Here is a 17331-nt window from a genome sequence, read left to right on the forward strand (position 1 = left end):
TGAGGCCGACTCTGATCGGTGTTGTTCAGTGTTTGGCTGAAAACTCTTTATTGAAGGATATTTTGGGGCATCTGTGGTGAAAACACAGTTTCTGTTTCTGTTGTTTGTGTGTGCTTGTGTGTTTCGGTCGAGTGTGTGTGCTTCTGTTGTGTGTGTGTGTGTGTGTGTGTGTGTGTGTGTGTGTGTGTGTGTGTGTGTGTGCCCCTCACCTGCCCCAGGTTGTCAAAGTTGTACTTGTGATGAACCCAGCGGTAATTGGCGGAGAGACAGTCGGATTTATTGGTGACATTTCTCACATCCAGACCAACACAGTAATAGAACTTCCCTTTGAAGAGCTGTTGACACACACACACACACACACACACACACATCATAAGCACACACACAAAGCATACATATGACAGAAACACACACATACACACACACACACACACACACACAACAGAAGCACACACACTCGACCGAAACACACAAGCACACACAAACAACAGAAACAGATACATACACACAAAACATACAAATACACACAACATGCACACACACATAAACACAGACAGAGACAAACACACATACACACACAACATGCACGTACATACAATCAAACACACAAATGCGCACACACACAAAAACATGCACAGAGACCCAAACACACACAAACACACACACACACAGAGATCAGCGTCTGCAGGATGAGTGTTATACATCAGTGTGTTGTGATCATGAGCTGCACCTGAACCCCCAGAATGCCAAAGATGATGAAGAAAGCGCAGCAGATGAGGACGATGTTCCCGATGGGCTTCAGCGACGTGATCAGAGTCTCCACCACCAGTTTCAGGCCTGGAGCTCGACTGATCACCCTGAAAACAACACAGTCAGAACAAAACCAGCACAGAACCAGCTCTGAACCAGCACAGAACCAGCACTGAACCAGCTCTGAACCAGCTCTGAACCAGTAGAGAACCAGCTCTGAACCAACACTGAACCAGCTCTGAACCAACACTGAACCAGCTCTGAACCAGATCTGAACCAGTACTGAACCAGATCTGAACCAGCAGAGAACCAGCAGAGAACCAGCTCTGAACCAACACTGAACCAAATCTGAACCAGCACTGAACCAGCAGAGAACCAGCTCTAAACTAGCTCTGAACCAGATCTGAACCAGCACTGAACCAGCTATGAACCAGATCTGAACCAGCTCTAAACCAGATCTGAACCAGCACAGAACCAGCTCTGAACTAGCTCTGAACCAGATGTGAACCAGCACTGACCCAGCTATAAAATAGAACAGAAACAGCACTGAACCAGCAAAAAACCAGCACTGAACCAGCACTATATAGTAGCCAGGGAAGTATGAGATTTCTAACGCAGTGTTTTAATCGCTGCTGTGCTTACGTCATCCTCACCTGAGTGGGCGAAGCGTCCGCAGCAGCCTCAGCACCCTCAGGACCCCCAGGATCTTGGCTCCACCCGCCATCGACACCACAATGTCAACCAGAGACACAAACACCAGAAACCCGTCCAGAATATTCCAGCTGCTGCGCAGATACGCCCGCTCGCCCAGATACAGACCCTTCGACACCACCTGCACACACACACGCGCACACACACACACACACACACACACACACACACACACACACACACACACACCAATGTTTCAGTGGAAGAAATCAAAGTAAAACAGTCCATTAGTGATTTGTTTGAGTTGTGGTTAATACATCTCATGAAAGCAGAATAAGTTCTCCAGTGATGTGTGGTTTGCAGTAGTCAAATATCTGATATCTGGGGGTTCAAAAAAAACAACTAAATATAGAGAAAACTGGCTTTAAAGTAGATCAAATTAAGATCTTCGCAATGCATATTGCTTATCAAATATAGAGTTTTAATATATTAACAGCAGGAAAATGTTCATGAAACAAGAGTGGCAATATATCACAGTGCTAATATAGTGTACTGTTGCTTTAAGAGCCGCACGGTTCAGATTGATATGCCTTTCATTACTTTACAACTCTTTATGTTCATTTATTTCATGCTGAAAATTCACTTTACATGCTTTTACCTGTTTTCATGTGAAACTGAGCTTTGCATTGGAACGTGTACTGCTGCAATGGGAGCGGGATACGACACAGTATTCGCTTTATCTCCATTAATGCTTTTCCATAATTGCTGGAGCCAAAATCAAAACTGAACAGCCCTAATGCAGTGTATTTTTGGCTACTGCCATGTCAAAATGAAGAGAGTTTTTCATAAAACGTGCCAAATAAGCCAAATAATAATAAGATTCTTCCCCTTACCCCATCAGCAGATGATTTCCTTGTTTTATGGAAAAATCCCTTCATTTTGACTTCATTTACTTCTGAAAACAGGACAATATTGCTTGCTTGTCTAGATAATGCTTCTTGATTTATACTTTGTAGATATTTGGACTAGAAACAAGACAAAAACTCTAAGTAAGCACAGCATTCTTTGCAGTATCCCCTGTCTCTCTCTCTCTCTCTCTCTCTGTCACACACACACACACACACACACATTCTCTCCCTCTTCTTCTGCATGATCAGGCGTTGAGTTTGGTGTTATTTCATCGTATCAGGATCAGACCTGTGACCCTCCAGAGCAGCGCTGACAGACCCAGACAGATCCTCTTTCTGGAAACGCTCTGTTCTGACAGTGCCATCACCGTCTTTACCACGGTAAAAGCTGACAGGTACAGAGAGAGAGAGAGAGAGAGAGAGAGAGAGGAGATGTGCAGCACTGCATTTGAAGCAGATTTTAGCTCAATGACAGGAGCCTGGACTGAAAACAGCACTGCAGGATAACACCAGAACAAACACCCATAACCACAGCCGAACACTGATGGAAAACAGGCAGGACTAGCAGAGGACTGCAGCTCTTTACAACACTGTTGTTCTCATGTGAATTATGCTGAGCTAACGCACCAATAAGAGCTAAAAAGCATTTATTATTAGTTAATATTAAACAAAAAAACTTCATTGAAAACTATTTTTATACTACGTAAAGGAAGTAAAATAATAATAAAATTAATCAGGTAATAAATACAACATTTTTATTAAATTAAATGAATTAAAAATTGATTTAATAAATTAATAATGAACAAAATGATTAAAAAATTACATTTAATAAAATATAAAATAGCTAAATATTCATTTAAATTAAAATTAAAATGCAAATAAAATTCAATTAAAATAAATGAAATGTTAAATAAATTAATAGTTAAATTAAATAAAATTTATTAAAATTAAAATTAAACTAAACTAAATAAAACTAAATAAAATTTAATTAAAATAAATTTTAAATTTAAATAAAATGAAATAAAATAAAAATAAATTAAATTAAAAAGTAAATTACATTAATTTAAAATTTAGATAAAATAAACAAAAATAAAAATTAAAAATAAATAAAATTTAATAAAATTAAATTAAATTAAATTAAATTAAAACAAATACATTAATAAAATAACAAAAATAAAATTCTTTTTTATGCAGTTTCATTATGTACGTTTCATTAAATGTACTCTGTTCTGCTGTCACTATTTTTGGATCTCAAATATTTTTCTTTTGACAAATGTTCTGCTTGAGTTTTTTTCATTCATGAATTATTATTAATATCATTAATTAAATATTACTGCATGAGCAATAAATGAACAGTCTCTATGATTCATCCATTAAGAAATCACTAAATTGTTATTAGTTAAATGAGTCCATGTATTAACTCCCTCATTAGTTAATATAACACGTATTAAGGGAATTAAAATATTACGGCTGATTAAAATAATTTATAGATAATGTATAAATCATATATAAGGTCTATTTGCAGCTTATGCAGTAATAATAAATGACATTTATAATAAAAAAATAACTCTCAACCCTCATTTTACAACCCTCAAGCAAAACTTTTATACTTAATAACAGCAAATATTTTAGATCAATAAAAAGTGAATAAAAAAAGATTAGATTAGATTAAAAACAGAGCAAATTTCATGAGTACATAAAGAATACTGCATAATTAGACAAGATTTATTTAGTTATTCATTTATTTGTTTGTTTGATTTTTGTAATGTAAAGAACTTTGATTTTAATTGCATAATTTTTTTTAATTAAAAGTTAATATATATATATATATAACTTGGGAGGGCTGGAGGGCATCTGCTGTGTAAAACATATGCTGGAATAGTTAGTGGTTCATTCCGCTGTGGCGACCCCTGAAATAGAGACTTTTCTTCGGCTTAATCTCTATTTCAGGGGTCGCCACAGCAGAATTAACCAACAACTATTTCAGTATATGTTTTGCACAGCGGATACCCTTCCAGCTGCAACCCAGTACTGGGAAACACCCATACACACTCATTCATACACCACAGCCAATTTAGTTAATCAATTCCCCTGTGTTTGGACTGTGTGGGAAACTGGAGCACCCGGAGGAAACCCACACCAACACGGGGAGAGCATGCAAACTCCACACAGAAACACCTACTGAGCCAGTCAAGGCTTGAACCAGCAACCTTCTTGCTGTGAGGCGACAGTGCTAACCACTGAGCTGCCTATTTTTTTATATTCTTTGCTATCTTTTATTCTTTTGTACTTTGCTCTCAAAATCTAAATATGTTTGACTGAATAACAGACACAAATGTACCTCCATAACCCTGTTCAGAGTCAAGCTTCTGCATCTGCGTCTGTAACACACTGATAAAACCGAAGCTGAGCACTAAGTAAAGAACTGTTCATTAGAGCTCAGCTAAATACACAGAGAGAGTTTCCAGCGCTCTCATTGGCTGATCTGCTAACGAGGCTGATCTAAACGAGCTGAATAATGAGAGTGAGCAGAAGCAGAGCCTCAAATGAACACTTTTACTGCTGAACACACTGAATATGCAGTCAGATACTATATTCAGAATTTCCCGCAGTTTTCTGGGCATTCAGCTCCGCCACTGATGCGGTAAGAATATTCAACGTACCACACCGTTTCTGACTTTTAGACGTTCTGAAAGAATAAGACTAGCTCACCTGTGAAAATCCCTCAGCCGTGACTCAGCGCGGCTGCTGCTCAAGAACTGCTGTGTGGTTATTAACATGCTCTGGGTCACTGGAATTTAATTAAACATGCTTTTGGGTCTCTAAGTGGTTGCTATGGAGTTGTGGGTGGTTGCTAGGGTGTGGAGTGATTTTGTTGGTTGCTAAAAAGGTGTTTGGGGTTGATGATGTGTCATTAGTGAATGCTCTTCTAGGTTGCTAAGCAGTTGCTAGGTTGTGCAGGTGGTTGTTATGGAACTAAGTGATCGCTGGTGGCTTGTGTTGTTGGTAAGTGGCTAATAAAGTGTGCATGTTGGTTGCTAGGGCTGTGATAAGTAGTTACTATGGTGTTGATTAGTGTTAAATCATTGGTAAAATATGTGAATTGATCATTTGTTATCAGAATATTTGTCACATAAATTTTCTTGCTGGTTGCTAGGGTGTTGTGTATGGTTGCTAGGGTGTTGTGTATGGTTGCTAAGGTGTTGTAGAGTGATGATGTTGGTTGCTAAAAAGCTGTTTGGGTTTGAAGTGTCACTGGTGAATGCTCTTCTAGGTTGCTAAGCAGGTTGCTAGGTTGTTCGAGAAGTTGCTAGGGTTGCTATGGTACTGATAAATCCCTACCAGTGTTTTCAGTTGTTGGTAAGTGGCTAATAAAGTGTTCACATTGGTTGCTAGGGCTGTGATAAGTTGTTACTATAGTGTTTGATTGGTGTTATTGGTCAAATACTGTATGTGTATTGATCATTTGTCATCAGGTTAATTTGTACTATAGGTGTCATAAATTTTCTTGCTGGTTGCCAAGGTGTTGTGTGTGGTTGCTAAAAGGCTGTTTGAGGTGGTGAATGCTCTTCTAGGTTGCTAAGCAGTTGCTAGGTTGTTCGAGTGGTTGCTAGGGTTGCTATGGAACTGACAAGTCATTATCAGTGATTTCAGTTGTTGGTAAGTGGCTAATAAAGTGTTCACGTTGGTTGCTAGGACTATGAAAAGTTGTTACTATGGTGTTTGATTGGTGGTATTGCTCAAATGTGTGTATTGATCATTTGTTTTCAGGTTATTTTGTACTATGTGTCATAAATTTTCTTGCTGGTTGCTAAGGTGTTGTGTGTGGTTGCTAGGGTGTGGTGGAGTGATTTTGTTGGTGGCTAAAAATGTGTTTGGGGTTGATGATGTGTCATTAGTGAATGCTCTTCTAGGTTGCCAAGCAGTTTCTAGGTTGTGCAGGCGGTTGCTATGGAAATAAGCCATTGCTGGTGGCTTGTGTTGTTGGTAAGTGGCTAATAAAGCATTCACATTGGTGGCTAGGGCTATGATAAGTTGTTACTATGGTGTTTGATTGGTGTTATTGGTCAAATATGTGTATTGATCATTTGTTATCAGATTATTTTGTACTATGTGTCATACATTTTCTTGCTGGTTGCTAGGGTGTTGTGTGTGGTTGCTAGGATGTTGTGGAGTGATTTTGTTGGTTGCTAAAAGGGTGTTTGAGGTTAATGATGTGTCATTAATGAATGCTCTTCTAGGTTGCTAAGCAGTCGATAGGTTGTTCAAGTGGTTGCTATGGCACTAACAAGTCATTACCGGTGGCTTGTGTTGTTGTTGATAAATGGCTAATAAAGTGTTCTCGTTGGTTGCTAGGACTTTGATAAGTTGTTACTATGGTGTTTGACTGGTGTTATATATCATCGGTAAAATATGTTGATTGATCATTTGTTATCAGGATATTTTGCACTACAGGTGTCAAATAAATTTTCTTGCTAGTTGCTAGGGTGTTGTGTATGGTTGCTAGGGTGTTGATGAGCTATTGACACTTTTGTGGGGATCGTTGATCATTTGTCATCAAGTTATTTGTTAGGTGTAAATTAAATTTTATTGCTGGTTGCTAGGGTGTTGTGTGTGGTTGCTAGGGTGTCGCAAAGTCATTGCCAGGGTGTTTTTGATTGTTGTCATGTGGTGGGTAAAAAGAGTTTGATCTTTTTGTTAGATTTTTTAATGCTATTAATAATTTGTTATCAGGTTATTTGGTATTATGGGTGTCAATGTTGGTTGCTTGGGTGTTGTGTGTGGTTGCTAGGGTATTAATAAAGTCATTGACAGGGTGTTTTTGATTGTTGTCATGTGGATGCCCAAGTGTTCTTTTTGTTTGTGTTTTAATTGCGATGATCATTTGCTATCAGATCGTTTGGTACAATAAGTGTCAATGTTGGTTGCTAGGGTTTGGTGTGTAGTTGCTAGGGTGTTGATAAGTCATTGCCAGTCTGATTTTAAATTGCTGCAACATGAAGGGTGGACTGTTCTTTTTGCTTGCTTGTGTTTTAAATGGCATTGATCATTTGCTATTAAGTTATTTGGTAATGTAGGTGTTAATGTTGGTTGCTAGGGGTTTGTGTGGGGTTGCTAGGGTGATAAGTCATTGGCAGGGTGTTTTTGATTGCTGCCATGTAGATGGTGAAGTGTTCGTTTTGTTTGTGTTTTAATTGCATTGATCCTATGCTATCATATCATTGGTGCAATAGGTGTCAGTGTTGGTTGCTAGGGTTTGTGTGGGGTTGCTAGGTTAATGAGAAGTCATTGCCAGTGTGATTTTAATTGCTGCAATGTGGAGGGTGGACTCTTCTTTTTGCTTTATTGTGTTTCAATGCCATTGATCATTTGGTACAATAGGTGTCAGTGTTGGTTGCTAGGGTTTTGTGTATAGTTGCTAGGGTGTTGATAAACCATTGACAGGGTTTTGTTGGGTTGTTGGTATGAGGATATGTTTTTTAGAGTGTTGTTTTCTAGGTGGTTGTTAAAGTGTGCTTTCTGGCATTGCCTAGTCTTTGAGGTTTTAGCTCATGTCTATCAACACAAGAGCTGCAGAGATAATGTCTGAGTTTCTGGTGTTCAGGTGAAACATTACCTTGACCGTCATCTCAGCCACAAAGATGGCAGTGAACACATAGTTGGAGATGGTGAGGAGGACTCGCTCCTGATGGGAGAACAGAGAGAGAGAGAGATTGAGGAGCGCTGAACTTCACTTGAAGAAAAAGAACAAATGTTAAAACAGCGAGGCCGGCAGCGTCGGCTAATGATACAGCAGTGCGGGAAATGTCAGGCAGGGAATGAGATATGTGACTTTTCCACCGGGGTAAAATATCCTGTGATTATCACACTGGAAATGTCACATTCACACTGCTGAAGTGCTCATTTCACTAAACCAACACAGCTGAGCCTCGGCAGGACTAGTTAACATGCTGATCAACATCTAAATCAACTAATCATCATGCTGTCTCAGAACATTAACACAAGTGCCATTTGTCTCTACAAATGGTTGCTAGGGTGCACTGGTGGCTGCTAGGGCAATGCTAGGGTATTACTAGGGTGTATTGTATTGCCAGCCTGATCTCACGAGGAAACGTAAGTATTTTACTTTTTGTTAGTTTAGTGGCTAATTCGTATGAATTCGTACAAAAATGTATGTTTTTAAAAAGGAGGTGTGGCACCTAACCCCACCCCTAACCCCAACCATCATTGGGTGATGAGCAAATCGTACTAAATTGTACGAATTCGATCGTATGAATTCATACTAATTATCCACTAAATCAAAAAGTTACGAATTGCCGTGAGATTGCGTTGGTATTGCTGGTTCACTATTGGTAAGGTGTTCTTGTTGGTTGCTAAGTAGTTGTTTGAGGGTTGTGGGTGTATTCTAGATTAGATTAGAATATCTTTATTGTCCCCGAAGGGCAATTAGATTTACAGCAATAGGCGACAGTTGACAGCAACAAGTCACACTCGACAACATAAAATAACAGTAAACAATACAGTAATCATTTAAAGCTTGTTTAGTAACCCAACTGCAGTTGGAACAAATGAATACAAGTATCTGTTTGACCTTGCCCGTCGTGAATAATTATACCTTCAGCCTGATGGCAAGAGGCAAAACTTAAAATAAAGTGGGTGGTTCTCATTTGCTAAAATGGACCTAGCCTTATTTAAGCCTCTCTTCTTATACACTTGTCCAATACTGTTAAGATTTATGCCCAAGATCTTTTGAGATTGATGAACAATTTTTGAAAGTCTGTTTTTACTTGTCACCCTCAAATTACCATACCAGCATACTACTGCAAAAGTTAAGAGACTCGATAGGTCTTCTAGGTTACTGATAAGAACGATACTAGTGTTTTCTGTGATGTTAGCACATAGTTGGTGCATTAATAATGTTGGTTGCTAGTCATAACTACGTCATTCTGAGTTTTAGTATTAGTTATGGTTGAGGTTGTTGATTGTCAAGTTGTCGCTAAGGTGTGTTAAATGGTTGCTAGGGTGTGTTGATTATTACTATATCCATATGGTGTTTTGTTTTGTTGTTTCAAAGATGGAAAATGTTCTTGTTGGTTGTTAAGTTGTTGTTAGGGTGTTTTGGTGGTCAATATGCTATACAGTTAGGTCTATAAATATTTAACCATCAACACAATTCAAAAATTTTTGGCTCTGTATACCAACACAAAGTTGAAATAAAAACGAACAATATGCGCTTTAACTACAGACTGTCAGCTTTAATTTGAGGGTATTTACATCCAAATCAGGTGAACGCTGTAGGAATTACAACAGTTTGCATATGTGCCTCCCACTTGTTAATGGTCCAAAAGTTATTGGACAACTGGCTTCTCAGCTGTTCCATGGCCAGGTGTGTTATCCCCTCATTATCCCAATTACAATGAGCAGATAAAAGGTCCAGAGTTCATTTCAAGTGTACTACTTGCATTTGGAATATGTTACTGTCAGCTCTCAAGATGAGGTCCAAAGAGCTGTCAGTATCAGTCAAGCAAGCCATCATTAGGCTGAAAAAACTAAATTCAGAGAGATAGCAGAAACATTAGGCGTAGCCAAAACATCTGTGTGGAACATTCTTACAAAGAAAGAACACACCAGTGAGTTCAGCAACACCAACAGACCTGGAAGACCACGGATACTACTGTGGTAGACGACTGAAGAATTCTTTCCATGGAGAAGAAAACACCCTTCCCTTCACAACAGTTGGCCAGATCACGAACACTCTCCAGGAGCCAGGTGTGTGTGTGTCAGAGCAACAATCAAGAGAAGACCACACCAGAGTGAATACAGAGGGTTCAGCACAAGATGTAAACCATTGGTGAGCCTCAAAAAAAGGAAGGCCAGATTAGAGTCCTAAAAAAAGCCTTCACTGTGCTGGAACAACATCCTCTGGACAGATGAGATCAAGGTCAACTTGTACCAGAGTGATGTTAAGAGAAGAGTGCAGTGAAGCATGGTGGCGGTTGTGTCATGGCGTGGGCATGTGTGGCTGTCAGTCTAACTGGTTCTCATGTAGTTATTGATGATCTGACTGCTGTTAAAAGCAGCAGGATGAATTCTGAAGAAACTCATTGAACGGCGCCTCACAGTGCAGATGGAGAATGACCCAAAGCATACTGCAAAAAGCAACCAAAGAAGTGGAATGCTATTCAATGGCCTGGTCAATCACCTGATCTGGATCTGATTGAGCATGCATTTCACTTGCTGAAGACAATACTAAAGGGAAAACACCCCAAGAACAAGCAGGAACTGAAGACAGTTGCTGTAGAGGCCTAGCAGAGGACTATGAGGGATGAAACCCGGCGTCTGCTGATGTCTGTGTGTTCCAGACTTCAGACTGTAATTGACTGCAGAGGATTTGCAACCAAGTATAAAAAAGTGAAAGTTTGACATTTGATTATTATTCTGTCCAATTACTTTTGGTCCCTTAACAAGTGAGAGGCACATGTGCAAACTGTTGTAATTCCTACACTGTTCACTTGATTTCGATGTAAATATATTAAGTTGTTGCTAGAGTGTTTTAATGGCCAATATGCTGTAATAATAGGGTGTTTTGTTGTTTAAAGATTATTTTCTGGTTGCTAAGTGGTTGCTAGGGTGTTTTAGTGGCCAATATGCTGTAATAATAGGGTGTTTTGTTGTTTAAAGAATCTTTTCTGGTTGCTAAGTGGTTGCTAGGGTGTTTTAGTGGCCAATATGCTGTAATAATAGGGTGTTTTGTTGTTTAAAGAATATTTTCTGGTTGCTAAGTGGTTGTTAGGGTGTGTTAGTGGCCAATATGCTGTAATAATAGGGTGTTTTGTTGTTTAAAGAATATTTTCTGGTTGCTAAGTGGTTGTTAGGGTGTGTTAGTGGCCAATATGCTGTAATAATAGGGTGTTTTGTTGTTTAAAGAATATTTTCTGGTTGCTAAGTGGTTGCTAGGGTGTGTTAGTGGCCAATATGCTGTAATAATAGGGTGTTTTGTTGTTTAAAGAATATTTTCTGGTTGCTAAGTGGTTGCTAGGGTGTTTTAGTGGCCAATATGCTGTAATAATAGGGTGTTTTGTTGTTTAAAGAATCTTTTCTGGTTGCTAAGTGGTTGCTAGGGTGTTTTAGTGGCCAATATGCTGTAATAATAGGGTGTTTTGTTGTTTAAAGAATCTTTTCTGGTTGCTAAGTGGTTGTTAGTGTGTTTTGGTGGTCACTATGATGTCAATAGTGTGTTTTGTTATTTCTTTATTTCTGTTCCAAAGAATTTTCCTTTTTGGTTGCTAAGTTTTTGCTAGGGTGTTTTAGTGGCCAATATGATTTAATAATAGGGTATTTTGTTGTTCTAAAGATCTTTTTTCTGGTTGCTAGGTGGTTTGTTAGGCTGTTTTGCTAATATACTTGATATCTATAGGGTGTTTTATTTTTATTGTTGAGTTTTATTTTAGGTCACCAAGTGGTTGCTAGGGTGTTTTAATGGTCACCAGTGTGCTTAGGGTCAGTACCAGAGTGCAGAAAGGCCTTACCTGCATAAAAATCACTTTTAGTTCATGCAGCTGTAATGCGCTCTGAGGAAACACCGTTTTAAAACAGCATCTGATCGATTCTGTCGTCTGTTAGATCCTCATCTACACCTCTGTGAGCTTGTCTGACACTCAGATCTGAGCAGATAATTCCAGTGTAATTAAGCCTGGAGTTTCCCGTTCACTTCTCCTCTATGAAGCTCCGTCAAGCTCAAACAGTGATGTGACAGATTTCATGCAGAGCTGCAAATCAGTGTGTCACTCCTGCGAGACGACACAGAGTCAGACGAATGACGAAACTTACCAGGCTTCCCTGATGGATTCTGGGCCTTTCCAGAGCCACTGTGATGCAGTTGAGGAAGATGAACGCAAGAACCACATAGTCAAAGAGTTTATGAGCGATGACAGCCTGACACATCAGACGAAACCTAAGGAGAGATGAGAGAAATAATAACTCACCATCAGATCACTGACCACAAAGAAGGATAAAATAGATTAATTGGATTTCCATTTTTTAATTAAGTGGTTGCAGATAAATTATGTGGGTTGTACTTAAATTTTGTAATGTTCAACTTAATTAGTTTGTTTAAACTTAGACCATATAATTAGTTTGCAACCACTTAACTTAAAAACATTTAGTAAATCCAATGAATAATTTCTTCAATGTTTTCTAGTCTACTTTATATTTAATATTAAAGTTGAGGCATCAAAGTTCACTGATGAAATTGCAAGTACTAAGGTGCATAAGGTAAACGATCAATAAATAATATGAAAATAATGCAACATTTTCACCAATCAGAGTCAGAATGTCTTTACAGGTTTTTTTTAAATCTGAACGATGATCTAATAATTATGGCAACACATGTAGTTTACATTTGTCTTCTACTTTTTAAAGATTCCCTTCACGTTAGTATATGTATGTTTCTTTAAAAATTTGTACATTTTTCTATTCAGATGTCCACTGTGCTTTAATTATGGTTGCTTTGTTTTCTTGTGGTTTGATAGGTTACCTATACTACAGTGAGCAGCTCTAATAATTAAGAAAACATGTAATTTGCATTATTTATTTATTTATTACATGTAGTTTGCATTTTCTTTAGGCTTGTTTGATTTTTACGAACTTTGAAAAAATATGCTTCATGTTAGGATGAAAACTCTATTAGTACGAGTATTTTTCCATAATATTTATTTAGAATTTTTAATTTTAAAATCTACAAATCACATATACACACACACACACACATACACACACACACACACACACACACATTCACATATATATATATACATATACATACATATATACATATATATATATACATATATATATATATATATATATATATATATATATATATATATATATATATATATACACACACACACACACACACATATAATTACATAACACAATACTTGTACTTTTACTTTCAGTACTAGAGTAGTACATTTTGAAATAAACTACTTACAATACTTAAGTACAAAAAATGTTGAATACTTTAGTACTTAAGTATGGTGCTTAAAGAGCACTTCAACTTCTACTCAAGTCACTTGTGATAGAGCACTTGTACTTTTACACAAGTCTGGGTCTCCAACACAATCTCACGGCAATTCGTAACTTTTTGATTTAGTGGCTAATTCGTATGAATTCGTACGATCTAATTCGTACAATTTAGTACGATTTGCTCATCCCCCAATGACGGTTGGGTTTAGAGGTGGGGTTAGGTGCCACGCCTCCTTTTTAAAATCGTACAATTTCGTACGACTGAACGTGTACGAATTCGTACGAATTAGCCACTAAACTGACAAAACGTAAAATACTTACGTTTTCTTGTAAGATCAGGCTGGGGTCTTTAGTACATTATCCATCTCTGCTAATACTACAGTCAGTGGCTCTAATAATTAAAGAAGCATATCTGATTTCTGTGTGGGATTTTTACATTTGTTTTATTCTGAAAGTCTCGCTTCATGTTAGGATGGAAACTCGGTTAGTATGATTCCATAATATTTATTTTGCACTTTTAAAAACCGACTAATCTTCACATTCAGATGTGCACTGTGTCTCTACTAACCCTACTGTGTGTGATTTCTCTGAAACCTGTGCGCTGCTGTAAGCTGCTACTGATCTGTAGTGTTCACTAACGGCTTGATTCAGGTTTGTGACCTTTAATAAATCCAGCGATTGAAGAATCGTCCGGCTCTCGCTGCTGTGATCTGATCATAGGAGTGTGTAAATGAACACACGCTGAGAAAGCGGCCTGATACTGCTGTGCTTGCCCTTGTAGAGTCTCTGAATAACTGCACACGTGAGTCTGCGATGCACGTATGATACTCTAATCCCATCAGTAGCATGTTTTCATCCTGCTATTTTAATGCACAGTTTAAATATTGCATTAAAATATGCCAAGATGTGCATAATGTTTTACAAAACACACACAAGAACGTATGCACACTACTGAGTAGGATGAACTCTTTACTTGATGATTTACAGATGATTTGACAGATATAAATGTGTGTGTGAGGGTCTTTGTGTCATTAATGTTGGTCTGCAGATATAAATGTGTGTGTGTGAGGGTCTTTGTGTCATTAATGTTGGTCTGCAGGTATAAATGTGTGTGTGTGAGGGTCTTTAGGTCATTAATGTTGGTCTGCAGATATAAATGTGTGTGTGAGGGTCTTTGTGTCATTAATGTTGGTCTGCAGATATAAATGTGTGTGTGTGAGGGTCTTTGCTTCATTAATGTTGGTCTGCAGATATAAATGTGTGTGTGAGGGTCTTTAGGTCATTAATGTTGGTCTGCAGATATAAATGTGTGTGTGTGAGGGTCTTTGTGTCATTAATGTTGGTCTGCAGATATAAATGTGTGTGTGTGAGGGTCTTTAGGTCATTAATGTTGGTCTGCAGATATAAATGTGTGTGTGAGGGTCTTTAGGTCATTAATGTTGGTCTGCAGATATAAATGTGTGTGTGTGAGGGTCTTTGTGTCATTAATGTTGGTCTGCAGATATAAATGTGTGTGTGTGAGGGTCTTTAGGTCATTAATGTTGGTCTGCAGATATAAATGTGTGTGTGAGGGTCTTTGTGTCATTAATGTTGGTCTGCAGATATAAATGTGTGTGTGTGAGGGTCTTTGTGTCATTAATGTTGGTCTGCAGATATAAATGTGTGTGTGTGAGGGTCTTTGTGTCATTAATGTTGGTCTGCAGGTATAAATGTGTGTGTGTGAGGGTCTTTAGGTCATTAATGTTGGTCTGCAGATATAAATGTGTGTGTGAGGGTCTTTGTGTCATTAATGTTGGTCTGCAGATATAAATGTGTGTGTGTGAGGGTCTTTGTGTCATTAATGTTGGTCTGCAGATATAAATGTGTGTGTGTGAGGGTCTTTGCTTCATTAATGTTGGTCTGCAGATATAAATGTGTGTGTGTGAGGGTCTTTAGGTCATTAATGTTGGTCTGCAGATATAAATGTGTGTGTGAGGGTCTTTAGGTCATTAATGTTGGTCTGCAGATATAAATGTGTGTGTGTGAGGGTCTTTGTGTCATTAATGTTGGTCTGCAGGTATAAATGTGTGTGTGTGAGGGTCTTTGTGTCATTAATGTTGGTCTGCAGATATAAATGTGTGTGTGAGGGTCTTTAGGTCATTAATGTTGGTCTGCAGATATAAATGTGTGTGTGATGGTCTTTGTGTCATTATTGTTGGTCTGCAGATATAAATGTGTGTGTGTGAGGGTCTTTGTGTCATTAATGTTGGTCTGCAGGTATAAATGTGTGTGTGTGAGGGTCTTTGTGTCATTAATGTTGGTCTGCAGATATAAATGTGTGTGTGTGAGGGTCTTTGTGTCATTAATGTTGGTCTGCAGATATAAATGTGTGTGTGAGGGTCTTTGTGTCATTAATGTTGGTCTGCAGGTATAAATGTGTGTGTGTGAGGGTCTTTGTGTCATTAATGTTGGTCTGCAGATATAAATGTGTGTGTGAGGGTCTTTGTGTCATTAATGTTGGTCTGCAGGTATAAATGTGTGTGTGTGAGGGTCTTTAGGTCATTAATGTTGGTCTGCAGATATAAATGTGTGTGTGAGGGTCTTTGTGTCATTAATGTTGGTCTGCAGATATAAATGTGTGTGTGTGAGGGTCTTTGTGTCATTAATGTTGCTCTGCAGATATAAATGTGTGTGTGTGAGGGTCTTTGTGTCATTAATGTTGCTCTGCAGATATAAATGTGTGTGTGAGGGTCTTTGCGTCATTAATGTTGGTCTGCAGATATAAATGTGTGTGTGAGGGTCTTTGCTTCATTAATGTTGGTCTGCAGATATAAATGTGTGTGTGAGGGTCTTTGTGTCATTAATGTTGGTCTGCAGATATAAATGTGTGTGTGAGGGTCTTTGTGTCATTAATGTTGCTCTGCAGATATAAATGTGTGTGTGAGGGTCTTTGTGTCATTAATGTTGGTCTGCAGATATAAATGTGTGTGTGTGAGGGTCTTTGTGTCATTAATGTTGGTCTGCAGATATAAATGTGTGTGTGAGGGTCTTTGCTTCATTAATGTTGGTCTGCAGATATAAATGTGTGTGTGTGTGTGAGGGTCTTTGTGTCATTAATGTTGGTCTGCAGATATAAATGTGTGTGTGTGAGGGTCTTTGTGTCATTAATGTTGGTCTGCAGATATAAATGTGTGTGTGTGAGGGTCTTTGCTTCATTAATGTTGGTCTGCAGATATAAATGTGTGTGTGTGAGGGTCTTTAGGTCATTAATGTTGGTCTGCAGATATAAATGTGTGTGTGAGGGTCTTTAGGTCATTAATGTTGGTCTGCAGATATAAATGTGTGTGTGTGAGGGTCTTTGTGTCATTAATGTTGGTCTGCAGGTATAAATGTGTGTGTGTGAGGGTCTTTGTGTCATTAATGTTGGTCTGCAGATATAAATGTGTGTGTGAGGGTCTTTAGGTCATTAATGTTGGTCTGCAGATATAAATGTGTGTGTGATGGTCTTTGTGTCATTATTGTTGGTCTGCAGATATAAATGTGTGTGTGTGAGGGTCTTTGTGTCATTAATGTTGGTCTGCAGGTATAAATGTGTGTGTGTGAGGGTCTTTGTGTCATTAATGTTGGTCTGCAGATATAAATGTGTGTGTGATGGTCTTTGTGTCATTATTGTTGGTCTGCAGATATAAATGTGTGTGTGAGGGTCTTTGTGTCATTAATGTTGGTCTGCAGGTATAAATGTGTGTGTGTGAGGGTCTTTGTGTCATTAATGTTGGTCTGCAGATATAAATGTGTGTGTGTGAGGGTCTTTGTGTCATTAATGTTGGTCTGCAGATATAAATGTGTGTGTGAGGGTCTTTGTGTCATTAATGTTGGTCTGCAGGTATAAATGTGTGTGTGTGAGGGTCTTTGTGTCATTAATGTTGGTCTGCAGATATAAATGTGTGTGTGAGGGTCTTTGTGTCATTAATGTTGGTCTGCAGGTATAAATGTGTGTGTGTGAGGGTCTTTA

The 17331-nt window shown here is 38.2% G+C and overlaps 1 protein-coding gene across 1 annotated transcript in view; it reads right to left on the minus strand.

Moving 5' to 3' along the window:
- The window catches only part of LOC130230273 (voltage-dependent T-type calcium channel subunit alpha-1I-like), a 91993-nt gene that overhangs the window by 26406 nt on the left and 48256 nt on the right, over positions 1–17331 (minus strand). Inside the window, exons 18-22 of the mRNA XM_056459222.1 lie at positions 12141–12264; positions 7927–7995; positions 1404–1582; positions 731–857; positions 210–335 (exon numbers count right to left, since the gene is read on the minus strand). Of these exons, the coding sequence (XP_056315197.1) occupies positions 210–335; positions 731–857; positions 1404–1582; positions 7927–7995; positions 12141–12264 (625 nt within the window). The remainder of the gene's footprint in view (positions 1–209; positions 336–730; positions 858–1403; positions 1583–7926; positions 7996–12140; positions 12265–17331) is intronic.

Source organism: Danio aesculapii, chromosome 6 (assembly GCF_903798145.1).
Source record: "Danio aesculapii chromosome 6, fDanAes4.1, whole genome shotgun sequence".
In the NCBI taxonomy this organism is placed as follows: Eukaryota; Metazoa; Chordata; class Actinopteri; order Cypriniformes; family Danionidae; genus Danio; species Danio aesculapii.